General features: G+C 50.0%; 1 protein-coding gene across 6 annotated transcripts in view; it reads right to left on the bottom strand.

The window, feature by feature from the left end:
- HM13 (histocompatibility minor 13) overlaps positions 1 to 24548 on the bottom strand; it is a 49896-nt gene extending 25348 nt beyond the window's left edge. For 2 of the 6 annotated variants that reach the window (XR_009405450.1, XM_059406734.1), the window contains exons 1-6: positions 24245 to 24544; positions 14400 to 14498; positions 9431 to 9513; positions 3185 to 3273; positions 1397 to 1482; positions 1174 to 1299 (exon numbers count right to left, since the gene is read on the bottom strand). Coding sequence is in view for 5 of the 6 variants with exons in the window: in XM_059406734.1 (XP_059262717.1) it covers positions 1174 to 1299; positions 1397 to 1482; positions 3185 to 3273; positions 9431 to 9513; positions 14400 to 14498; positions 24245 to 24427 (666 nt within the window). In the remaining variant the exon portion in view is untranslated. Of the gene's footprint in view, positions 1 to 1173; positions 1300 to 1396; positions 1483 to 3184; positions 3274 to 9430; positions 9514 to 14399; positions 14499 to 24244 lie in introns of all 6 variants that reach the window. The other 4 variants (XM_059406731.1, XM_059406730.1, XM_059406732.1 and 1 more) reach the window with 4 other exon arrangements.
- Between the last annotated feature and the right edge of the window lie 1759 nt (positions 24549 to 26307).

Raw genomic sequence — 26307 nt, 5'->3', positions numbered from 1 at the left:
GGAGAGGCTTAACCCACTGAGCCACCCAGGCGCCCCCCTCTCTTTCTTTTTTTTAAAAAGACTTATTTTAGAGAACGAGAGAGGGAGAGCACGGCGGGATGGGCGGAGGGAGGGAGGGAGAGAGAGAAACTCCAGGAGACTCCTTTCTCAGCTCAGAGCCTGATGTAGGGCTCGATCTCAAGGCCCTGAGATTATGACCTGAGCCGAAACTAAGAGTCAGATGGTTAACTGACTGAGCCACCCATGCGCCCCCGTCCTGACACAATGCTGCCTGAGACCCACAGGGAAAGGGGCAGGGAGTGATGAGGTGCTCCAGATTAGATGTGAAGCCGAGATTAGGTGGCTATTGATTTTGGTCATAGGGATACCTCGTGGGACTCCTGGTTCTGGGCAATAAACAGGGCAATTTGAAGGAGCTGGGAAAGGGCCTTTGATGGTCCAGGCTAGGTCTGTATGTTCAGGGCTCTGCTCCTCCAAGGAGATGAAGTCCTCCAGCACTACCCACTTAAGGGGTAAGAGGCTGCCTGAGGCCAGGGAAAGGTGCCGAAGTCAGGCTGCCCTTGATCCCTCAGTGATGGCTGTTGGGAGTGAGCATGGCACGAGAGGGGCCAGTGTGTGCCAGAATGTGCTGCCCCCCAGCAGCCTCTGTCCTCAGACTGGTGCCCGCACTGGGCCCATTCACCAGTATTAACCTCCTCTGCCTCAACTTCTCTGGGTCCCAACTTGCTTGCCAGAAAGAAAGAGGAAAGGAACAGCTCTGCCAGGACCACTGGGTGAAGAAGTGAGGGTGGCTAGAAGGCCTGGGGCACAGGGTGGGCTCTCAGCCACGTGGGGAATCTGTTCTTTCATTTGTTTCACAGACGAGGGCAAGTGGGCCCAGAGAAGACCTGCTCTGGGGTCTTAATTTCCAGGCTGAGGCAACCGCCTTCTATCAGATGACTGCTGCAAGACAGGGACAGAGGAGGCAAGCAAACCCCCTTAAAAAAAATTACTTATTTATTTGAGAGAGGGAGAGAGAACACAGAGGAAGAAGACTCCCCACTGAGCAGGGAGCCTGATGTGGGGCTCGATCCCAGGACTCTGAGATCATGACGCAGGCCGAAGGCAGATGCTTAACCAACTGAGCCACCCAGGCACCTGGCAAGGGGCCCTTTGTGCCCCAGCCCCACTCACCCAGAAGACATCGTAGATGAAGAGTCCACCCAGCAGGATGCAGCCGGTGCTCACGTTGTTCAGGTGCAAGAGCTCCACCCCGTTAAGGGAGAAGGCCAGGCCAAAGAGATTGTTGGCAATCCAGTGCTGGGGAAAGGCGGGAGTGAGATCGGCTGTCTGTCTACCCTGCCCCCGCATCCTCTCTCACGCTCCCCTCATCCTGCCCCAGGCCCTGGCTCCTTACCTTCCTCAGCAGGTACCAGACGCCAACGATGCTGCTCAGGCCCAGGCATACCAGGTCCTTGGCGTCAAATTCATAATTGATGATCTCTGGGCAGAGAGGCCAGGTAAGTCCACTCCCCGGGGCGGGGCTGCCCCTCCCACCTGTCAGCCCCTGGACGGAGGAGGGCATGGCTGTGGGCACTGTCAGAGCCTCCCCAGCACCCCCTCCCTGCCCCGATTTCCTAGAGGAGGGCCTGGAGGCCCAGAGAGAACACAGGCCTGGTGCAGGGTCAGTGGGAGGTGGTCCGTGGTGTCAGAAGCACGGACTCTGCATTTGTAGCTGGGTGACCTTGGGGGAGGCAGTTCCCTCTCTGAGCTTCAGTCTCCTCCTCTGTAAAAAGGGGACTGTGGCACCTCCCCCACAGGGCTGCTCTGGGGAGCAAGGGAAGTGGTCCTCACGAAACACTCAGCACAGTGCCTGGCAAACAGTGGGTGCTCGGTCAATGCCAACTGCTACCCAGGTCTTTAGCTAGGTCCCAGTCCATTCGGGAATCTTCCTACTTTGCCATCAAAGGAAAGCAAGAAGGTTGCTGGCAGCCCTACATCACCAGCATAAGAGGAAGAGGAAGAGGAAGAAGGGGACAGCTGGAGCCCTGGAGAAAGGAGGAGGGAGCCCCTGTGTTCTCCTGAGGGGGGCCCTGAGGCAGACATTCCCTATCACTTCCAAGTTTCCCAGTGAGGAAGCCCAGGAAGGTGGTGGGGCTTGCCCAGGGTGAGAGAGTGCAGCCATTTCTTTCAGATTCAAGTGGAATGGACTGCTGGTTGGCCCCAATTTTTGTTCTCTCCTCTCTGGTGATGGCATCCTGGGGAATTTTTCTTGGTTTTTAATTCAAGTTAGTTAACATAGTATAGTATTATTTTCAGGAAGCACCTTGGTGATTTTTAACTGGATGTGAAGCCAGTCGGCTCAGGGCCACATCCTCTGACGTGCCCTATAGCCAAACGGACCCATGATATGGTGACAGTACCCCACTCTGGGCCCAAGAGTCACCCGAATGTGACAAAGCACAAGACAGATGGAGCCTTGGACCTCAAAGACTCTGTGGTGCAAGCTTAGCTTTTTTTTAAGTTCAACAATCATCTCTTAGGCACAGATGCATTTGAAATGCGAAAAGGAATGACTTAAACTCACCCCTCTCTGGGAATAAGGCAGAATGCGTCAGGCACCCGTAAGACAGAGTGACATTCCCAAGCTCAGACTTTGATGCAAGAAATACTTTTCATTTGGTCAAGCCCTCGCCAATCGTGTTACAGCACCAGTACTCCTATCTGAACCAACCCACAAAGCCCAGGCTTCTCCCAAGGTCCCAGAGTTTTCTTTTCTTTTCTTTTTTTTTTTTTTAAACAAAGACGCCCTGTTCCAGGTCTCAGGTGGGAGAGTCATCACATTACATACAGGTATGATACAAGAAGCTATGCCGGCTAACATCACCGCGTGCTGCCGCGGGCCAGGCCATGTGCTGAGTGCGCCCCTCATCACTGACCCCCAGTCCTAACAACATGCTGTGAGGGAGGTACCAGATGTATCGTTTTCATTTTACAGCTGGAACAAACACAACGACTCGGAGAGGTAAAGGCATTCACCCAGAGCCCCCCGTGTAGGCAGCAGCAGAGCTGGGTTCCCACCCAGGCAATGTGACTGCAGAGCCCACCTTTTCCATCCCTTGCTCTAGTGGAGAACCCTGATACTGGAGACAAGGGGAAGACAGGTGAGAGAACCCCAAGGCCAGGAAAAGCAGGCGGCACTGACCTTCCTTGTTCTCCCCAGAGCCCTGTGTGAAGAGCAGCTGGTACTGTCGATTTGGAAAGTTGGCTGGAAAAAACTTATTCATGAAGGGGCTGGAAGGAAAGACAAAGCAGGTCGGCAAACAGGACCCCCATGGGCTACCGCAGCCCCAACACCATCCCAGAAGTGCCCATTCACATGTCCTTCCTCCCGGCACCCTCGAAGCTGCCCTGACGGCGAGTCCTCTTGACGGGGAGGAGTTCCCAGACCTATTTCACAGATGGAAATGGAAGCCCTGAGAGAGTAAGGGACTGCCCAGGGCTGACTCCCCATCTGAGCAGGGACTCAAACACAGGTCTCTGGAATCCTAGTGCTTCCGCACTGCCTCTTGGTTCTCGTCCAAGAAACACAAAGCTGGGCCAGACTTCCATGTAAAATACAGCTTTAGAACAGGAATGGATGCCAGAGTCTGGTCCATGCACGCTCTGTGAGTCCCTTGTCAAGAATGCATATTCCTTGACTCTTCCACACCTATCAAGTCAGATGATCTGACGGTTACTGCCTACCCCCCCACTCCATGACTCTTTGTCAGGCCTGAGTGTTTTATAAACTCAGCTGGACTCAATCAGCTCGATGAATCACAGCCCCGAGGTGGAGGGGGGAGGAGCACCTCACGTTTACTCCTTCCAAGAGACCTCCGCTGCTCAGGATGGGCTAGCCTCATCTCTGGAAAATGGTCTCAGATCACCCAGTATACTCTGTGCCTTGGCCAGGCAGGGAACAGAAACTTTCTTTTCTGGATCACCTTCAGACAAAGATTAACAAATCAGGGCCTCCTGGCCCAGCCTGGCCCTGGGGGCAGCTCAGCCCAGAAGACTACCCTGCCATATGCTAGCAGTGTGGCTGTGGGCGAGTCACCGCAGTGGCTCATCTCCTTAGCTCTACGTGGGAGTAACAATACCACCTGTCTCAAACCGTTGCTGTGAAGTGAGCGAGAAGGCAGGGGAGAGAGGCTTAGCCCAACTCTGGACCCACAACAGGGATGTAAATAAGAACTGTGAGCGTCTGTCAATGCTGGCACTTGTCCAGAGCCTGAGCTCAAAAGCATTTGGTGACACTGGATCAGCCTGACAGTGACTGATGAGGTGGGCAAATCCAGAATGGTGCTCCCACCTGATAGGTAAACAGAGGCAGGCCAAGAGGTACCCAGGGCACAGCAGAAAGGCAGGGAAAGAGAGCTCCCTTTCTAAGACCCTGGTGGTTGGAGAAAGAAGATGTGGAGTTAAGAACTATTTCAGGGCCTGTTTCCCCACTTATCAAACAGGTTCCCCATCTGCAGGGCTGTGGCACAAACAAGAGAGCCCTCTGAACCCAATGTGGCAGGCACAAGTATGCAACCAGGAGTGGGCTTCCACAGGAGGGCTCTGAGAAGTGGGGAGCAGAAGCTGGGAGACATGAGGCTGGAAGCTACCTTCAGCTCAGTTCGCTGAATCACGTCTGGGAGATCGTGAAGCCAGAGCGTGTGGGCAGAAACAGAGAAATGGCCCGAGGAGCTAAGGCCTTCACTGCAGACCTGCCTCTTCCTTAGGAGCTTGATGTTTCACTTCTGAAACAGCAGAGCGCAGTGGCTCTGGAGCCAGACTTCGTGGATTCAAATCCTGACTCTGCCACTGATTAGCTGTGTGATCTTCGGAAAGTTACTTAACTGTTCTGTGTAACTGTTTCCTCATTTGGAGCACTAAAATAAGATCTTTCTCTTAGTTATTAAGATGATTAAATGAATGCTTGGCAGCCTGTAACCTTTTTTTTTTTTAATTTTTATTTATTTTTATTTTTTTAAAAGATTTTTATTTATTTGACAGACAGACCACAAGTAGGCAGAGAGGCAGGCAGAAAGAGAGAGGAGGAGGAGGCAGGCTCCCTGCGGAGCAGAGAGCCTGATGTGAGGCTCGATCCCAGGACCCTGGGATCATGACCTGAGCCGAAGGCAGAGGCTTTAACCACTGAGCCACCCAGGCGCCCCGGCAGCCTGTAACCTTAACTGCCGCTTTGACTTCAGGTAAGAACTCTCCAGACTGATGACTTGGTTATCCTGAGCAAAGAAGGGTCGCTGGATAATGTAGGGCAAGAGTCAAGCAACCTGGCCGGTGAGCCTGAACTTGAGAGTGGGGGCCCATCTCACCACCTACCCCTACCTACGGCAGGCCTGGGGCCTGGGTGGCAGCTGGTAAATGCTCACTGAGCGCCTCTGAAGGCAGACCTCTGCAGCAGGCAGAGACTTTCTCCAGCTTTCATGGCTCACATCAAACCTAAAGGTCACTGCTTCCTGCTGGGAAACCACATCCTGGTGTCCTTCTCCCCTGGGAGTGGAAAGCAAGGGTCAATAAAACTGACTTTTTTTTTGGGGGGCGCCTGGGTGGCTCAGTGGGTTAAAGCCTCTGCCTTCGGCTCAGGCCATGATCCCAGGGTCCTGGGATCGAGCCCCGCATCGGGCTCTCTGCTCCGCAGAGAGCCTGCTTCCTCCCCTCTCTCTCTGCCTGCCTCTCTGCCTGCTTGTGATCTCTGTCTGTCAAATAAATAAATAAAATCTTTAAAAAAAAAAACAAAAAAAAAACTGACTTTTTCTTCCTAGGGTGGTAGATTTTGACCTTATAGGTCCTTTTCCCTCTAAAGGTCAGCTGGATAGGGTATGAGCTCAGAGATGATAAAAATAAGCTGAGGTTCCCTTGGCAGGAAGGCTTCTGGTGTGGGCTTGTAAATCTTGGTGGCTGCACAAGGTGAAGGCAGGCGGCAGGCTGGGGGGTGGCAGCAGGGGTGGAAAGATCCACGAGAATCCCCACCCGGGGCTGACTCGGCTCGGGGCCAGGCTCTTCCAGTCCCTTGTCAGGTCTGTTTCCCCAGTCCTCTGGGGACCGAAGGACTGCTGGGAAGCAGTGGCCAGCCCACCCTCTATAATCTGTTTCCCCCTCACTCCTGCCAAACTGGGAAGAATACGGGCCTCGAAGTCAGACAGACCTGGGCTCAAACCCCCTGCCTCTACCAGCCACGAATCCTGGTGGTTACACAACCCTGGTTACACAAACCCTCAGGGCCTCGCCTTCCCTGAACCACACCTTCGGACCCTCTGGTTTGGATCCTGACAGAGGTCTGCCTCCAAGTCTGTGAATATCAACAGCTTATGGAAATTCTAACTACACTGTAGACTTTCGTTGAGAAAGTATTTCAGAAAACGCAATCTGACTGAAAAAGAAAAATAGTTTTTGGCTCAGCTTTCCATATAACATGATTAAATTATGCTTTCCTCCCTTTTTGCTCAAATTATGTGCATCTTTTTTTTTTTTTTAAAGATTTTATTTATTTATTTGACAGACAGAGATCACAAGTAGGCTGAGAGGCAGGCAGAGAGAGAGAGAGGAGGAAGCAGGCTCCCCGCTGAGCAGAGAGCCCGATGCAGGACTCGATCCCGGGACCCCGAGATCATGACCTGAGCCGAAGGCAGCGGCTTAACCCACTGAGCCACCCAGGCGCCCTTCAAATTATGTGCATCTGATTCAGTTTTTCTCCATATAAATTTTTCAAAACAATTTCTCTCATCCCACCGTTTTTGGTCCGTATGAAATTTTTCACAGGACAGCTCTGATGCTGTGTGGTGAGCACCCCTCCTGCCCACGGTTACCTGTTGTGTTTATGAGGTCTGATTTTGCCAGGTCAAATATTGTGCTATAAATTTCATCAAGAAGATGATTCTTCTGGTAAGTTTTAGTCACTAATCTATTTTACCATATGCAGTTTCAGTTGCTATTGGTTCTCTGTCAATAATTTCTACCAGTCAGGACGCCTGGGTGGCTCAGTGGGTTAAAGCCTCTGCCTTCAGCTCAGGTTGTGATCTCACCGTCTTGGGATCAAGACCCGAATCAGACTCTCTGCTCTGTGGGAAGCCTGCTTCTCTCTCTCTCTCTCTCTGTCTGCCTCTCTGCCTACTTGTAATCTCTGTCAAATAAATAAATAAAATCTTAAAAAAAAATTTAAATAAAAAATAATTTCTACTAGTCAAAATTATGAATTAGTTAAAAAAGACAGATAAAATACACCGGGTTCTCTGAAGTGGTGGTTGCGTCATGGGGAGGCCCGGGAATGTCAAGCCTCTCACAGATGAAGGGGTAGGATGGATGAGAATTAGGGGGACCCTAATCAGCATGGGGAAGGAGGGGCCCCAGTGCTTGGAAGCGACTGCCCCCACCGTCCCCCAGATCCATCAGAGAGCTCTGCCCTGTGAGGTTGGGTCTGCCACGGTTTTGTAAGGTCCAAGTCACTCAAGTAGGTTCTCTAGGCCTTCATTTTTTAGGACGGGGGCTGGATTAAAATTCTTATCAGATGGCCAGAACAAAACTGCATGGGGAAAGGGCAGGTAAAGTTGAAGACAACACTGAACTCAGTCAAAAGACCAGAATTCCAGTCCCAGCTGTATGATCTTGGACCAGAAGCACAACTCATGGTACGGTACTTGAGCCATGTTATAGTCGTGGCTCATCTGATCCTTCCCACGCCCCAGTGAGGAGGTGCTCGCAGTGTCTACGTTTCTTTCTTTCTTTCTTTTTTTTTTAAGTGTCTCCATTTTATAGGAACTGATACTCAGAGGGCTTGAGAAGCTTATACAAATTATCGAGCTGGCAGAGCTAGGCCTCGGTTCGAGGGCCAACATCTCCTGAACCCACGCTCTTGAGTACCACAATGTCTTGCCAGTGTGCCTAGGGAAACAAGGCCAAACCCAACTGGCTTTTGATGCCTTTTGTGAACAGGCCCTGCGCTTCCTCTCTGACAACTGCAGAAAGATCCCAAATGCGTTTTCACTGCACACAGATCTTCTACTCCTTGCTTTCCCCTCTCCTTTGTGCCTCTTCCAGGTTTCCCACCCTTCAAGGCTGACTTTTAGCTGCGTTCCTTCCTTCTGGGAACCTCCATAGTCTACAGGCCACCTTATGGTCAGTGGTTCTCAACCCGACACTGTATCCAGCTGAAGGGACCAGATGGAAACAGGCGGGGAAACTTTTGGAGTCACAAGCTAGGGGGCAGACTGGGGACATAACTCTCATTTAGGAAACAGGGCTAGGGAATGCCAAATGTTTACAACACACGGAGAATTGGCCTGTCCATGACATGAAGAGCAGCACCCCTTCAGGGTCCCGGCCTAGGTCCTTCATCCCCACTGGACAAACACAGCACGTGCCTGTCTGAGCAGGTGGCAATGGGAACACGACTCTGGGGCCACTCAGACCTGGGTTTGAATCTTGGCTCTGCTGCTTATCCATTGTGCGATCTTGGCAAATTCCTAATCTCTTTGTGCTTCAGTTTCCAAAGATAACAGAAGATTTAAAGCAAAAAGCTAAAGGCGCCTGGGTGGCTCAGTCATTAAGTGTCTCCCTTCGGCTGGGGTCATAATCCCGGGGTCCTGGGATCGAGCCCTGCATTGGGCTCCTTGCTCAGCAGGAAATCGCTTCTCTTTCTCACACTCCCCCTGCTTGTGTTCCCTCTCCTGCTGTCTGTCTCTGTCTCTCTCAAATAAATAAATAAATAAATAAAAGCAAAAGCTAACCTTGTAAGTTACTTGGCAGGTTAGCACAGGAAGTAATAGTAACGACAACAGTTAACAGTTATTGGACACATTAGGTGTCAGATACTGGGCTAAAAGCTTTCCCATGACCCATACGGAAGGTTCAGTTATTTTCCTCCACATTCGGCTGAGGAAATTGAGGCCAGAGAGATTAAGTGACTTGCCCCAAGTCACAGGGCTATAAGTAGCAGAGTCTGGATTCAAATTCAGGTAATCAAATTCCAGAGGCTGTACTCTTAACTTCTCACTCTACTGCCCCTCTCTCAGCAGGAAACAAGATCACGTGTGAGAAGCCGGGCTTACCACGAGGTGCCAGCAGCCTAAAACACCTGGCAGGTGGTGCTGCTATTACCCATCTCAGCACTGTGACAAGTGACATCCTGGTACTACAATGTGATTAACCTTCCCAACGATGGTGGTGGTGGGAAACACCCCCTGGATACTCTTGTCAGTCCCTGGGAGGGGACTGTGTCACAGAGGTTACTTTACAGGTCTTGTTCTAGCTCACCCACGCTGTACCGCAGGGGAAAGAAGCCCTTGGATTGTACAGCCAGGATTCAAACCTGGCTCTGAATGACGCCAGAGGTCATGTTCTCATCCAGGACCCTGTATTGGCTCCTGAGAAAGCTGCTTCAAATGTTGAAGAGATGCCTTCTGACCTGATGGTGTGGGACAGGGCCAGGATCCCCAGCACGAAGAAATACATGGACAGCAAGAGGTTGATGTACTCCTGGGAGAATATCTGAGGCAGAAATAAAAAAAGAAACAGGAAGTCAGGGTTGCTCGTGGCTATGGGGAAATCAGAGTCCCCGCTTCTCTTCTGGAGGTTGGTCTCATCCCTCTGGAGCTAGGGAACGGTGGGAGGAAGAATCTCAGAGAGTGCTAGGGGCCTTCTAGCTTCTGTGGCTACAGAAGAAAAGGGAGCAACCTCAGGCCCCCGGAGGGACACCCAATGGAGTAAGTGTGTACCTGGTAGCTCCATTATCTGGAGACAGGCAATACTAGGTCTGTGCTCAGAGTCCTGGCATGGAATCATGGGGGAGGACAGTCCTGAGTGCAACCCCCCAAGGGAGCCTCAGAATGCACTCTTCCAAGTTTCCTTCTCCCTGCTCAAAAATCTAGGGAGCCCCCTATGGTGGCTACCAAGGCCCCAAGCACGCTACTTGTAAGTCGCTTGTGCCCTGCCCCATCGTCTACCTGATGGTCTTCTGGAGGACTTGTCCCATGGTGATGGCTAGAAACTGTGACAGGAGACCCTGCCTGCTGCTGCTTCTCAGTCTTACTGTCAAGTGGAACTGGGATATGTTCTCTTTTGTGATACTCCAAAGCTGCGTGTCACTGCTGGGAATCCTGGACTCTGGGGAAGGCTCTGCATCTCCTTCCGTAGTCATCCTCTCCTTCCTGAGTTTGCTCTCCTGAGGGTCTCTGGCTGGGGGGGATTCATGTGCTGTGGTATGGGGCACAGGGGCACCGGGTGCTCTCAAGGAAGCCGTTACAGAATCTGTTTAAAGCCTGTCTGCCCACACTCCTCCCCTGCTTAAAGCCTTGCCTTCACAAGCTCAAGGCCCACACCCTACCCAGGCCTCAGCCCCTGCGATGGCCACCGCAGACCTTCTCAGCTGTGGCTCACAGCACACTGGGGTCACACCAGCCTTTCTGAGGGCCCTGTCTGTGCCACAGCCCCACCACTAGGCAGCTGGCCTGTGCACACACTCTTCTGTTGCCCTGGACATTCTCCCCACCCTTCTTTCTTCGACTCTCAGCTCGGAGCAGCCTTCCTTGATACAACCACCCCTCATTAACTCAGCTCACGTGTACTGACTGTCTACCATGTTAATGGGGTCGTGTGAACTCTGGGGACACAGCAAGAAATGAGGCATCAAAGTCCCTGCCCCCATGGAGTTTATGTGCCCGCAAGAGAGAAAGAATCTCAAAAGATACACGTATGTAATATATTGTCAAGTGGTGATGGGTCCTCAGAAGAAAAGCAGAGCAGGGCAAACAGAGAGAAGAGAGGAGAGCTGCTCTTTTAGACTGGTAGTCAGTGAAAGTTTCTCAACGGGAAGATACTCACCTTGTTCAGGAATAGAACCTTAACAAAGCGAGGGAGCCACTGTGAGGGTATTTGAGGTGGAAAGCATTTGGGGCAGAGAGAAAGGTGAGTGCAAAGGTCCTGAGGTGGGTATGTTGCTTATGTACGTGGCGAAGAGTCAGGGCCTGTGAGCCTAGAGCTGAGAGAGTAAGGGTCCGGTGTGAGGAGATGAGGCTGGGACTGCTGCGGGGCAGAGAGACCCTACAGTGCCATGAGAAAATCTAGATTCCTCTGGGTGAGTGAGTCATGCCAGTACTGGAGACCAAGGGCAGGGCGGTGACATGACTGGATGTCCTGAGAGGATTCCTGTGCTGCTGTGTGGGAGACAGACTTCCCAGGGCACGGGTGGAAGTGAGGGTACTGCAGACTCTGACGGACAGAAGATGGTGCCCTTGACTGCAAGTGCAGGGAGGACGGCTCCCCGGGTTTGCGGCCGGCTGAGCAGTGAGGCAGGTGAAGGTGCTGCTGCTGGAGGTGGGAGTGGGGCAGGGGCAGAGGTTCATGCTAGCTGCGGGGCTCTTCTGTGCTTTCTTGTTGCTACGCCTTGCTTCTGCAGCACCTCCCAGGACTGTAGCTTCACATTTATCAATGTGACTGACTGGTGTCCATCTCCACCAATTAACAAGAGACTCCTGGAGGGCAGGGATGGTCAGTTTTTCTCACTTGGGGCCTTGGATACAGCAGGCACCCAGTTAATGTTTGCAGAACGGATGGATGAATGTGACTACCGTAAGAAAAAGCCCTACGAACATACTTCATAGGCACATGGGCCATGTTTTATGACGATGTGGTTGGTCTACCTCTCAGTAGTGTTCCTTTCGCCTGGGCCCTTAGGAAAATCTCTCTGGCTGCAACTTAGAGCGAGTTGGCTGGACTGTGTGGCCTATGGACTGTGCACCCAGTCTCACCAAGCCTGGCTTTCTCTGTGTTTTAGCTGCTAGAGGCGCAGAGCGACACCAGTATCAGAGGCGCTCTTGACAAAAGTACGGCCTGGGCTCAGGGTATGGTCCTCACCCAAGGCTTTGTTTTATCCTATTTTAATTTGCTATTTCACTCCAATTTCTTCCTTTACTTTTTTATGCTTATGCTGCTGGGTATAATTTTTGTATGCTGCCTCAGAGCAATCAGTTTTAAATGAGGTGGGATCAGATACATTTTATAATGTTGAGAAACATCCCAACCAGCGTGGTGGTGGGGAGGAAAGGGGCCGAGGGATCCCACCACTCGGAAAACCAATTCACAAGCTGCCAGCCTGGAGTTTGGGAGGAATCTGTTGGCTGTGTTGTCCAGATGGCCACCTCTCAGAAATCCCAGTGTGGACCCTCTAAAGACATGAATAAGAGGTATGCTGTGTCCTCTGGCGCACGGCAGGTTGGGGCTTACCCGCCTGCAGTGGGGGACAGGCAGAGCATACAGTGGCTTAAAGAAAAATGCTCCTACCCTCCACTGCCAGAAATTTCTTTCTGAGGGAACCTAGCTAAAGGAAAGAATCCTAAGTACTAAAAATGTCAGAGGGTCTTAGGCAATGGGCCAGATGTGCAGACGGCCTCAGAGGGATCTCAAAAGTACAGGGGAGAGAAAAGGCAAACAGAGGGAGATACACCGCACAGCTCTGTTTATGGAAGCTGGACTCTCAGTAGACACAGACAGACCGACACCATACGTTTTATAAGGAGACACACATCTGAAGACAAAGCAAACGCATCAGAGCAGGTGTGTCTTGTGGACAGGGACATGGAGGTGGGACATGGAGGCGGGCACTAGGGGTGGAGGGGCGCCTGGCATGGACTGAGGACGGGATGCTATGAACCGAAGCATGGAGTAAATCCAACTCTTCACCCAAGGTCCAGGAAAAAAAAAAAAATCCATGAATACCTAATATTACTTGATGCACGCTGGTTTGTAAGAGTAAAAACTGGAATGACTTCTTTTGTTTAAAGTGGGGTGCGGGGGATGCTGGAGGTGAGTTGTGGTCAACCTGCCTGTGGGGGGATTCTGAAACCATTAAGCAGCATAGTTCTGATCCAACAACGAGGGAACGATGGGACAGGAAGCAGGTGTTAAATATTACATCGTGGACTCACTCACAGACTGGCAAAGATGAGGAATTCTGATGCCACCCCATGCTGGTGAGAGTCAAGGCAGCCAGCCCACTATTCCCCATCAGGGGAAACGAAAAAGGGCGCCATCTTTTTTGGGGATTTGGAACTATCTGTTCAACCTACAAATGGAGATGCTACATGACCTGTTCCTCCTACTGCAAATACACTTGAACACATGTGCCCAGGCCGAGATCCTGTACCCCGGGGCTGGCGCTCACAGCAGCACCTCTGTGACATCCCAGCACCAGACATCCCTCAGAGGCGCAGCCGTAAAACAGAGCCACAGGCAGGTGTTAAGATTAACGAGGCAGACGTGACTGCACAGATTGAAAAATATCTCTACAGTAAACACCCTGTATCTCATACATATATTTGTTTTTAAATTTTAAGATAAACGTAGATCTACGCGGAAGATCCAGGAAAAACTACACTGGGGAGAAGATTATGGCTCATTTACATCTTCCCTTAGACCGAAAATGGTTTTTTTCGCCATCTACCTGTGTTTTTAACACGTTAATTAAAAGTCGTCCTTGAGAGCTTTTCAGTGACCAGGGAAAAAGCACTTGTGAGGCACGACTGCAAAAACACAGGACACAACACTACAGCTAGGATAGGATCATACTTAAGTGAAAAGCATGCTTATTAAAAGCCTGAAAGGAGACATGCCCAAACGTTAATAGGGACTGTTACCTCTATGTATTTTTCCCCCGCTCTTTAAAAAGTTTTCTGCATATCTTACTTCCATAATCAGAAAATAGTATGTGTTATAGTAAAAAAAAAAAAAAAAAAAAAGAAGAAGAAAAAGAAAAGCTTCAGAAGAGTTTGCAGTTAACATGAGAGAATGCTTATGATGTTATTCATGGGGAGTGAAAGCAGCAGCTACAAAACTGAGTACGCCACGTGGCCACAGCTACGGAGAAACCATGCACCGGGAAAACAGCGCAAGGACACACCTCCAAAGGGAATCTGTGATTGTCTCTGGTAGTGGGGTTTTGGATGACTGCTGTTTTCCCCTTTTTACTTTTCTGTGTTTTCCACGTTTTCAACACTGAGCCTGTGTAACTTTTATTTGGAAAATAAACCTCGGTAAATTAAAGAAAAAAAAGGCAATTAGTATGGTAAAGGTGCATTGGAGACACAAGCTATACCCCGTCCCAGCATAAACAGTACAGTGCAAACCAAAATGGTATCATGAAAACAAAACAAAAAAGCCACACAGAGAAAAGAAATAATGACTATGGGAAAGACTCCTAAATGCCATCGGTGGTTATCTCTGTGTTGGCAGTTGGTCTAGAGGTGAATTATTAGGACTTTTTTTTTCCCCCTTGTTTCTTTATTTTCTACATATGAACATGCATATCTCCTGTGATGGGAAAAACAAAACAAAACAAAGTTATTTAAACCAAATAACACAACGGGTGGTAAAGGACTTACTTTGAAAAAGAGATAGAGCCCCAAGAGTGTGCAGCTGGCGATGATGGGGAAGCGGGCAGCGTCCCGGCTGGTGATAGTCTCCGGCATGTCCGAGGCGTTCTAGAGCAGTCAAGAAAGGTGCCTATGAGTCGGGGGTGCAGTTTTGGCCTCTGGGGCTGCGGCTCATTCACCTTCCCACCACATCGTTCCGACCCCAGGCTTTGGCAATGCGGTTCCCTCTGCCCACCCTGGGGCAAGATACTTCACCCTGCTATTTTGCACGAGGGCCATCTGGGCCCCAGCAGGGCAAGTGTGGCATATCTGGGGACAAGAGTGATGGCAGAGGCAGTTATGGCATGAAATAATTGAGAGAAAACCCTGGATACTGGATACTGTGACAACAGAGCAGTCCTAGACCTCATGAGAACTATTCCCGGTTTCCTTATGGATTAGCTACCAGGTAAACATGATGAATTTGTTATTCAATAGGTCTGAGTAGAAACAATCCAACAACTGATAAAACTGACAGCAATTGAAACTGCACACAGCAGACGCCAACTGCAAGGAGAAGCAAATCTTGACAAAACTTACACTTAAGAAATTTGACTGGGGAAACTGAATCTGGTAAGAGTAAAAGCCACAATTAAATCCATAATGGCAGATGCTACTGTTGGCGACAATGTGCTTTGGGTAAAGACACAACAGAGGATAAATATTTACATGAAAAAACCTGGATGTAGTCAAAATAATTTCAGTACTTTAAAAAAGGAAAAAAATGGGAGTGGAGCAACAGCACAGAATAGGGATTTTATCAACTTCATAGAATTCCAGCCAGAAAACTTTTTTTTTTTAAGGATTTTATTTATTTATTTGACAGAGAGACACAGCGAGAGAGGGAACACAAGCAGGGGGAGTGGGAGAGGGGGAAGCAGGCTTCCTGCCAAGCAGGGAGCCCGATGCGGGGCTCGATCCCAGGACCCCGAGACCATGACCTGAGCCAAAGGCAGACACTTAACCAACTGAGCCACCCAGGCACCCACCAGAAAACTTTCTAATGAGAATCCACCAGTGGCAGTATAATTCTGGTTTAAATTCATACTAAAAAACACAAAGTTGAAAGCTTTCAAGACCATCATGCTCTCTCAGCTAAGCAGAATCCTCAGTCATCAAGGACCTTGCCAATGGCGCTGCCATGAAGCATTTCCAGATTTCCCACTGGCTAAGCTTCCTCTCCCACTGCAATTCTCCCTGCACTTTGTATGGCTATTCCACTTTATATCCTAGCTACCAGAGGTCCTAGTAATGACAGATGAGACTTCTGCTCAAGTCAAAGTCAAGTTCTCTCTCCGCAGGCTCATCTCAATGCCTAAGATTCCACCATCACCATGTCTATCCGGTGAATAAGGCACCAGCACTGGGGACAAGGGATCATGTTCAGCTGCAGAGTCTCATTAATTTTTTTGGCTCACGGCTGCCTTCTAAAAACCAACAGGACAAAACATGCTCAAGGGGAAGCTGCCTGGAGAGGGCAGATTTCGGGTCAGGCAGACCTTCTGCCCAACAATGGAAGGAAAACTGCAGAAAGGGAAGGAGACAGGGCAGAGAGCAGTAAGCCCATGCAATGGCCTCGAAATGGAGCTGGGATGTGCATACACTGTTGGTTATAGTGCAAAATGGTCCAGCCTTTTGGGGAGGGCAACTCAGCAGATGCACCAAACTGCAATTTACATGTGCCCAAGGGCACCGAGAAGGTTCACAGAGCAGGAACCACAAAAAGTTCTTATTCACAGGAAAAAATGTTATCCTCACTCTTTTTTTTTTTCTTTCTTTCTTTCCACCCTCACTCTTAATAAGAGAAGCTCGAAGTGAAGTGCACTGAGATTCCAGTTTTCATCTGTCAGAATGGCGGAAGTCCCCACTGCGTAACAGACTGAGCTGGTGAGGCTACAGGGAAATAGGTGCTGACCCTTGGTACCTTCAGGAGGGTAAAATCGGTTCCTGCAGAGAGCACACTGTCAGTATCTGTCAAAATCACAAGCGGATACACCTTTGACCAAGCACTTCCACTTCAGGGAATTTTTCCTACAGATAAAATTCACACACATGCAAACAATACACATAAAGTATGATAAAGGCATTCAGTGCTCTAGTAAACGGCTTGCTGGGTGACTGAGGCACATCCCTGGCTCTCAGAGTCTCAGTTTACTCCTCTGTCAAATAGGATCATAGTCTCTAGCTTTATTTACCTCTAAAAGGGCCGAGAGATGGGGCACCTGGGTGGCTCAGCAGGTTAAAGCCTCTGCCTTTGGCTCAGGTCATGATCCCGGGGTCCTGGGATCGAGCCCCGCATCGGGCTCTCTGCTCAGCAGGGAGCCTCTTTCGTCCTCTCTCTCTGCCTGCCTCTCTGCCTACTTGTGATCTCTCTCTGTCAAATAAATAAATAAAATCTTAAAAAAATAAAATAAAAAAAGGGCCGAGAGATTTCAACTAAATGAGATATGGGATGCAGAACAGCCTGGCAAAGTATAAAGTGCTGTAACTGTGTATGAGGAGCTGGGACTGTCAGGGAGAGGGGGAGGAGGGAGGCGTTTCCCCAAACCCCAGCATGTGCCTGACTGAGGTGGCCGGGAGGGAGACCGACCTTTCTAGAGCACCCAGGGGAAGCTCTGCTGGGAGGAAGGGGTGGGGTGGGTGAGCAGTACTGACTCCCTCCATTTCCCCCAGCCCTGGGTGTCTGCTTTTGGCAACAGGGTGCTGTGGGGCTGGGGAAAATTTCCCCACCCCTCTGTATACCTCCACAAGCTCAACGTATGTCCCTCTAGCAGGAGCAGAGGCCCAGACGTAAATTAGACAGTTATTCATCTCAGAGTCCACAGGCAGGCAGGCCAAGACCCTGACATGCAGAGAGAACACCACGATACAGTGTGACATGTGACAAAACAAGACATACACTGCTGCGATATCCAGCCTGAGTGCCAAATGGATGGGAGAGGGCTCTGATGCCAGAAAGTGACTTCCAGCTCTGCCTCTTTCCAGCTGTGGGGCCCAGGAATGTTATTTCTCTCTCTCAGAGCCTCAATCTCCTCAGCTGTATGGTGAATTTCGGCATTCTATGACTTTTTTTTTTTTTTTTAAGATTTTTATTTATTTGTTTGAGAGAGAGAGAGAGTATATGTGCACAAGCCAGGGTGAGACAGAGGGAGAGGGAGAAGCAGACTCAACATTGAGGAGGGAGTCCAATGCGGGGCTTGATCCCAGGATGTTGAGACCATGACCTGAGCTTAGGGCAGACACTTAACCAACTGAGTCACTCAGGTGCCCCAGGATTCTATGAATTTTGCACTGGAAATACTTAGTATTGTGCCTTGAGCTGTCACATGAGCTGTCTAGACTCTGTACTATTATAAGTAGTAGTAGTAGTAGTAGTGGTATATAAAGAATCACAGGAAAGCAGATGGCACTTAGGCAAAGCCTTGAAGGTCAAGCAAGGGTTCTGGTAGGGTGTAGGAGCCAAATATATACAGAGTTGAGGAATCTGCTTTGTGTACAAGTCAGGGAAACAGGAGGCAGAGGGAACTACAGTTGCAGAGCACAGGGGATTCTGGTCTCACCTACAAACGAGCGTTAGGGCTCATTTCCACATATTCCTCCCCCCCCCCCCCCCCGCCGCTTTTTAAAAAGATTTTATTTATCCAGGGGCGTCTGGCTGGCTTAGTGGGTTAAAACCTCTGCCTTCAGCTCAGGTCATGATCCCAGGGTCCTGGGATCAAGCCCCACATCGACTCTGCTCAGCGGAGAGCCTGTTTCCCTTCCTCTCTCTGCCTACTTGTGATCTCTGTCTGACAAATAAATAAATAAAATCTGTAAGAAAAAGATTTTATTTATTCATTTGTCAGAGAGAGGGAAAGAGCGAGCAAGCACAAGCAGGAGGAGCAGCAGGCAGAGGGAGAAGCAGACTCCCCAACTGAGCAGGGAGCCCGATGTGGGACTTGACCCCAGGATCCTGGGATCATGACCTGAGCCGAAGGAAGATGCTTAACCAAATGAGCCACCCAGGAGTCCTCCACATAATCCTTTCAATTCAGCCCTGTATCCTGGGTGGAAAGAAGCTTAAAATTACTTGATGACAAGCCAAGGTTGGACACACATCCCACTACACAAAGGACTCTGGCTCATCCATGGTGACTGTGTAAATATCCAAGCCGCCATGCTGAGTCAGAATGTGAGATTGGAAATCTGACAGTAACAGTAATAAAGGTAACACTTAGGAGAGTGTTTTATGTGCGAAGCCCTGCTCTAGGTGCTATATGTGATTTCATCCTCACAAAAACTCTGTGAAGCAGGTATTTTTAAAAGCTCCCCTTTACAGATGAGGAAACTGAAGCTCAGGGAGGTAAAGTAACTTGCTTAAGGTCACACAGCTGGTGAGTGGTGGAGCCTGAATCCAAACACAGGCAGTCTGGGTCCAGTGTCCGTTTTTTTTTTTTTTTTAAAGATTTTGTTTATTTATTTGACAGATCACAAGTAGGCAGAGAGTCAGGCAGAGAGAGAGGAGGAAGCAGGCTCCCCACTGAGCAGAGAGCCTGATGCAGGGCTCGATCCCAGGACCCTGAGATCATGCATGACCTGAGCTGAAGACAGAGGCTTTAACCCACAGAGCCACCCAGGTGTCCCCCAGTGTCCCAACTCTTAGCCACTACTTCCTAGATGACCTCTACCTTTCCTACCTGGAAATTTGTGCTAGCAAGTTGTGACAAGATTCTCAGGGAGCTTGTGACAATGTAACAATCAACCTTTGGGGTGCCTGGGTGGCTCAGTTGGTTAAGCATCTGACTCTTGATTTTGGCTCAGGTCATGACCCGAGATGGAGCCCCATGTTGGGCTCTGCACTGGGCATGGAGCCTGTTTAAGAATCTCTCTCCCTCTGCTCCTCCCCTCACAAACACCCCCCCCAACAGTTAACCTTTGTTGTTACAAAAGCATAAAAAGTTGTTAGGATTCTCTACCAATTCGATGTGGGTTTTTAAGCCAGATGCTCTTAAGCAAATGCAAGAGCTCCCAAAACACAAAACGTAATTAGTGAGAGAGAAAGAATGTGTGAGTGAGTGTGTGTGTGTGTGTGTGTTTGTGTGTGAGAGAGAGAGAGAGAGAGAGAGAGAAGCTGACACAAATAGCCGAAATAAATTTAGCTTCCAGTGACATTGTGGATGTTCAGCTATCAGGGCGGAAGCAAAAGCATCAAGGGAAGACAGATGCCCGGCTTCGAGTCATTGGCTCAGTCCGAGCTCTGGGAGTGCTGCTTCCAGGCCATGTCCTAGAAATGATCTGGGACTTGTGGACCATTCTGTTCATTTCACCCCAGCTGGAGACCCCAGGGTCTCCTCCTCTTTACACCACATTCACTCATTCACCTCACTCTGCTTCCTAAGCATTTCTAGAACTCAAACTGGCATCCCCCCCAACCAAATCCTGTGCCCCACTGCAGTCTTCACGGTGACCACATCACCAGCCTCCTTCCTGTTCTCCCTCCCGCCCATCACTGACTCTACCAGGAACTCTTTGTGAAGCCTAGACCTGAATGGATCCCCCAGTCTGGCTCAGAAAGCCCTGGGACTGGACTGCTGCGCAGCCATCACACAGGAACTGAGGTCACTGCTGGTGGGTGTATAAACTTATACAACCTCTAGGGTGTGTAATTTGGTAAGATCCATCTAAATCAAACATGCACATGGCCCTTGACCCCGCAAATCAATTAAAAAAAAAAAAAATCCGGGCGCCTGGGTGGCTCAGTGGGTTAAGCCGCTGCCTTCGGATCGGGTCATGATCTCAGGGTCCTGGGATCGAGTCCCGCATAGGGCTCTCTGCTCAGCAGGGAGCCTGCTTCCCTCTCTCTCTCTCTCTGCCTGCCTGTCTACTTGTGATTTCTCTCTGTCAAATAAATAAATAAAATCTTTAACAACAACCACCAAAAAAATCCTACAAATACAAACAAGTGTGACATAACAAACATATAAGGAGATGAATTTCAGCATGGCTTGTCATAGCAAAAGACTGACACTCATCTGAACAACCCGTGGAGAACTCTAAATCAGAGGTTCTCACATGAACACCCAGAAGAATTGTCAGGAGGGGTTGTGAAAACAGACTGCCAGGCCCACAGTGAGTCTCTAACTCAAAATCTGCATTTCGAACCAGCTCCCAGGTGAGGCTGTGGCCGCTGCTGCTGGTCTAGCAATCATACTCTGAGACCAGTGCTCTAAACAAATTGTGGGACACTGGCTGGATCCCACAGAGCTGTCGAAGAACATGATCACTCCGTACGCACAGATATACTGATCTCCAACATATACCTGGTGAAAAGAGCCAGGTGCCAAAAAGTGGATTTATAACAAAATGTTAAGTTATACTGCAAAAATGCGGAGAAAGCATATGCTTATTTATTTGTAAAGGCACAGAACTTCTTGGATATCCAAGAAACAGGTAACAGGGGGTGCCTCTGGGAAGGGAAGCTGAGTAGCTGGGTGGGACGGAGGCTTTCAAGATGCCCTCTGCACCTCTGGAATTTTATACCACAGGCATGTGTTACTTACCCTCCCTGACATAAAATAATGAGGCAGATCTGCAGATATGGACAGGAAAATGACCATGACACAGTGTTAAAAACAAAAACAACAAAAAAACCATGTCAAGTTACAGAGCAGTATGTAATATAAAAACCCACTGCTATAAAAATAAATTTACATCTGTGTATACACACAGGCACACACACATTTATATATACATAGAAAAGTTCTGGGAGATTACACACCAAAGAGCTAAATAGGTTCCTTCAAAAAGTGGTACTGAGGAGGCTTTTCCTTTATACTTCTGCATGGCTTGGATTTTTTTTTTTTTTTTTTTTTACAAGTGTGTGGTCATTTTGTAGCTATGAAGATGAACTACTGTGTGGCTTTCAGGATTCTATCATGCAGAAAGGCTGCAGGCTGCCTGAACATCTTTCTGTTATGGCCTCCAGGGCCCTGCCCCGGGGGCTTTCATCGCACTGCTCGCTGCCCCTCTGAATGCACCCTGCAAAGCAATGCCTCCCTCTCTCCTGCTCTGCCTGCTGAACTTTCGCCCATCTTTGCAAAGGCAGCTGCGGCCTCCTCTGGAAGGCGTATCAGGATTCAGTTTAGTTGGCAGCTTACACATCTGTTTCTCCGTGGGGCACTGAGCTCTGGGAAGACAAGGCCTGGCATTTGTTGTCCCAGCACCCCTGGTACCCAGCCCAGGGCCTGGCACAGAGCAGAAGCCCAGTCCAGTTGGCTGAGGGGCTCTCCTCTGAGTTACAGGCCAAGGGCCTTTGAAGTAATCTGATCCCCAGCTATTGCTTGGGTTGGGATTTGCTCCCTTCTGGGAACACAGGTCTCTGAGAGGGATGGGCACCCCTCTAAGACTGCTCCTCCCACGGCTACTTCTTCCCAACACACTCCTGGATGCTCCACCTTCTTCTCTCCATGATTTCACAATTTGCCCTGCCTGTTATGGACAACTTGGCTCCAGAGATAATTCTGTCCTCACATGCCCTCTCTCAGCTGGCTTTAAGGTCTAACATTGGTGGGAAATCAAAACTCCTGGGCCCCCACACTAACTTTTCTCTCTCCTTGCCACATGACTGGGAAACATGACTCAGGGTAGAAAAAGGGAGTTGCTGGCTTTTTTCCCCCCAGGCCCAAATGCCACTTGTGTGGGTCTTTAGAGGCACATATATCAAGGACAGCCTTGGACTAGGTTTAGCAACACCTAGTTCTGCCCCTTATTGGCAGAGGGATCAAGAGTAGTCATTTCTTTGATCCTCAGTTTCTTTCTCCATAAGACAGGTAAAATAAAACTGGTTCCATCTGTAACATTCAGTTGCTGGGAGAACCAAAGACGGTGAAGGCTTTGTAAATTTCAGAACATCCTGGTTATTGGTGGTGGGTCTGGCTGTCTGCAATTTCACGCAGCTTGCAGGAGATGGTGGGCAAGGTATTCTAGAGGCCATGGTGGATGGAGAGCTCTCTTCTATGCACACCCTCTGTTCCCACCACACCAGAGCTTTGACCAACTCTTTAGCTGTCTTTTTTCTTTAAAGATTTATTTATTTGAGGGGCGCCTGGGTGGCTCAATCATTAAGCGTCTGCCTTTGGTTCAGGTTATGATCACAGGGTCCTGGGATTGAGCCCCACATCGGGTTCCCTGCTCCACGGGAAGCCTGTTTCTCCGTCTCCCGTTTCCTCTGCTTGTATTCCCTTTCTGTCTCTCTCACTCTGTGTCAAATAAATAAATAAAATCTTTTAAAAAAAGATTTTAGAGTGAAAGAGAGGAAGAGAGAAAGTGCACAAGCATGAGCAGGAGGGGCAGAGAGGGAGAGAACCACAAGCAGAGAACCCCAACCTCATCGCAAAGATGGACGCAGGGCTTAATCTCACAAGATCGAGATCACGATCTCAGCAGAAAGTAAAAGTCAGACGCCTGAACCCTGCTTAGAAGAGGCAGAATGGAAAGGCAAATAGAGCCATCTAAGCCCTGACTATTTCCCTTTGTGTCTGCCCAAAGAAGGACCCAACAGAGAGTTCTCGGATCTTGGGTAAGGAAGGTGGCAGACCTCAAGTTGTGTAATGGTTTGAAAACCCGCACTTGAGCAGTTTCAAAAGTGGCAGCTGCCTTGCGGACCTGCCCTCTTTGGGTAAGACAGCTTCCGCTTAGGTTCAGCTTCAGGTTTTGGTGGGGGAGGAGCTACAGATTAGGAGGGGAGAGGGTGCCAGGAAGTGAGAAGCAATCGGTTCAAGGGGCTGGAGAAGGCTTAATAGGGAAGAAGATGGAGAGAGGGGGAAATGATGGGGCCTTCTAGGTGTCCAATGGGACATATGTTGAGAACGATCAGGAATAGGTCTGGCCTGGTCTCATAAGGGAGCCCAACAGCAGCTCAGTAGGTGAGCTCAATTTGGTGGAGGGACTGTCTTAGGGAGCACAGAGAGAAATGCTACTTCAAGGTAGGGTTAGGGTCTGGGGGCTGGGAACAGGGTGAGGAGTTAGGAACAGGGTCTGGGCTCAGGCTAGGACAGGTCCAAGACTGGGAGTGTCTACCAGTCAGGAAGACCAAACCAGCAAAAGAAGGGGTCTATGCTTGGTTAAAAAGAGAGGCACTGTGGTGCCAGGTTCTGAGGGGCTGGTTGAGTGAAACTGGTCTGAGAAGTGAAGCCAAAAACTGGTGCCTGAGCTGCAGCTATATCCTTGGCTTAATTTTTTTGAGGTGGCTCAAGGGCCTGATCTGGAGGTTTTAGAAGAGTACACTATGGGTCACAGATTCCAGCTAGACAGGTGTCACAGTTTCAGGATGCCAGAATTTGCCCTAGGGTGGATGAGGCAGGGTTCCGAATGGAGGAATGACAGGGGACTGTACCACTCAGTTGTCAGGACCAGCGCCCCATCAGGTACAGACGGGGGTTGACCCAGAACCCAAGAAGAGGTGTCCCATATGGGATAAGCAGCCAGAGCAGAGGGTGGGGCCGGCCTCGCTGGGTCCAGTAGGCTCAGAATAATACACTGCCCGAATCCCGGTGTGAGGCTGACAGTGTTTGCTGCATGACGGACAGAGGCAGGGATGTGCCAGGGTCCGAGTGGGGGCAGAAGCAGGTCCCTGTGAGGGGATGTGTCAGATCCCGGAGCACCCAGGGCCAGCTCCCGGATATGGTCTCGGGATGGGGAAGCGGTGGCGATCCATGCCGTGAAGGGTGTCTGGGGAGAAGAGGTGTCTGTTCCGCCAAGGGCGGGAGGGAGGGTCCGTGTCAGTCGTGTCCCAGCTGGGAGATGGAAAGCGCGCGCGGTTTTGCCTCCGACCCTACCTTGCCGCGGGCGCAGCGCACCGAGCGCAGGGCACCGAAGAAGATGGGCAGCAGCGCCATGAGCAGAAGACTGCCGTAGGCCAGCGCGATGCCCTCGGGCGTGGAAGGCGGCCGCGTCGTGCCGTTGGCTGCGCCGCCTGCCTCCGCGCTGCCGTTGTGCGGGTCGCTGAGGGCCGAGTCCATGGCGACGCTGCGCTCGGGGTCCGACTCCAGCTTCGGCCGCCGCAGCGGAGACGCAGACGCGAAGACAGGCGCTGCGGGGAAAAGCCACGTTCCCTTAAAGAAACAGGAAGTGACGTGCTGCCCTCGCCGGTCCGCGCCGCGCACGCGTGCGCGTTCACGTCTCCCCGCCCGCGCGCCCTCTAATGGTAGCGGAGGGCCGGGCGACCAGTTGCTAAGCAACTCGCGATGGGTCCGGAAAGGAACTCTGAGACCGCTGTGCGCGGCGTCCATCCTGAGGGAGTCCTGGGGATCCCATACCCCGGTCCCAGACGACTTCCTCAATCGCCTTTTCCTCTCCCCACAAGACCTCATCCTGATAACTCAGAATTTGTTCACTCATGCATGATTCATCCGATATTTTATTGTTCGTTCACTCTTTAAATATTTGAGTATCCCATTATATGTCAGTCGCTGCCCCAGGCTCTGGGGACACAGAGAGGAACAATACAGGCAAAAGTCCGTCCCTATACTCGTGAGGCTTGCACTTTTAGCGCGGTGGTAAGGGAAGGGGTTGGGAAAACAATAAAATGAAGAAAATAAATAAAAATATGGAGTCTGTAGGATATTGGTATGTACTTATGTATTCTATAGTATGTTAATGGACATAAATAATTCAGACAGACCTCCCTCTCTAGGAATCTAGTTCACTTCTGCATTTAGCTTGGGCCAGGGGACAAAAATCAGGGGGTTGGCTATGCAGATGGGAAGTCCTGAGGAGTTTCCAGTGTATAGGTGTGTAGGGCTGAGGAGAAGGTGTGGGCAGGAGTAACCTGAATTTGGGCACAGACCCATGCTGTCTGGGGCTCCTGGCTATGCAACTGCTACCCTAGTTACAAGCTGGAGGAAGTATGCGGCTGGCAAACTGAGAAATTTGCACCATGCAGACACCAGGCACTGGAGAAATTTGGGGCCAAGTAGTGGAGAAAAAATCATGCTCTCCAGGAACTGAGGAAGTAAGCCAACCTGAAACCTGGAAAGGAAGGTCCATTCCCCCTCCAATGTCCCTTTAGTACCCTGTAGTGAAAAAGCTTAACTATGTGAGCTGGAAAAGGAGAATTGCTTAGAAGGCCCAGCTCCATTAATACAGAGTGGCTGCTCTGGCGCCCTGAGAGAGAACATCTTAAGTGGATTCCACATCCAACAAGACCAAGGGAGGCCTCCATGTGTGGTTCAATCTTACAATCCTGGGATCATGACCTTGGCTGAAATCAAGAGTCAAGTCACTTAAGTGACTGAGCCACCCAAGTGCCCCAGACTATGAGGGTTTGAATAATAGGTTGTTTGGGGTCACCTGGATGGCTCAGTTGGTTAAGCGTCTGACTCTTAATCTCAGCTCAGCTTTCAATCTCAGGGTTGTGAGTTCAAGCCGCACATTGAGCTCCATGTTGGGCATGGAGCCTACATTTTTTTTTTTTTTTTTGACAGACAGAGATCACAAGTAGGCAGAGAATGACACAGATGACACAGATGGTATAAAATCACATGTCCTGGTCCAAGCTTGACAGGCGGTGAGGTGGGGTTGGAGCATGGGAGTCATGGTGAGGGCAGACAAAGATGAGTCAGACTATAGGAGTTCTGTTTTGTTTTTTTGTTTTTAGAGGGCAGGGATGGAGGGAGAGGGAGAAAGAGCACCTTTTAATTTTTTTAAGATTTTATTTATTTATTTGATGGAGAGAGACACAGTGAGATGGGGAACACTCACAGACAGGGGGAGTGGGAGAGGGAGAAGCAGGCTTCCTGCTGAGCAGGGAGACCAATGTGGGGCTCTATCCTAGGACCACATGATCATGACCTGAGCTGTAGCCAGGTGCTTAACAGGCGCCCTGAGAGAGAACATCTTA

The sequence above is a fragment of the Mustela nigripes genome, chromosome 7, assembly GCF_022355385.1.
Source record: "Mustela nigripes isolate SB6536 chromosome 7, MUSNIG.SB6536, whole genome shotgun sequence".
Lineage (NCBI taxonomy): Eukaryota > Metazoa > Chordata > Mammalia > Carnivora > Mustelidae > Mustela > Mustela nigripes.
Note: the sequence above shows the minus strand (reverse complement) of the source record. Positions and strands in the feature narration are given on the sequence as shown.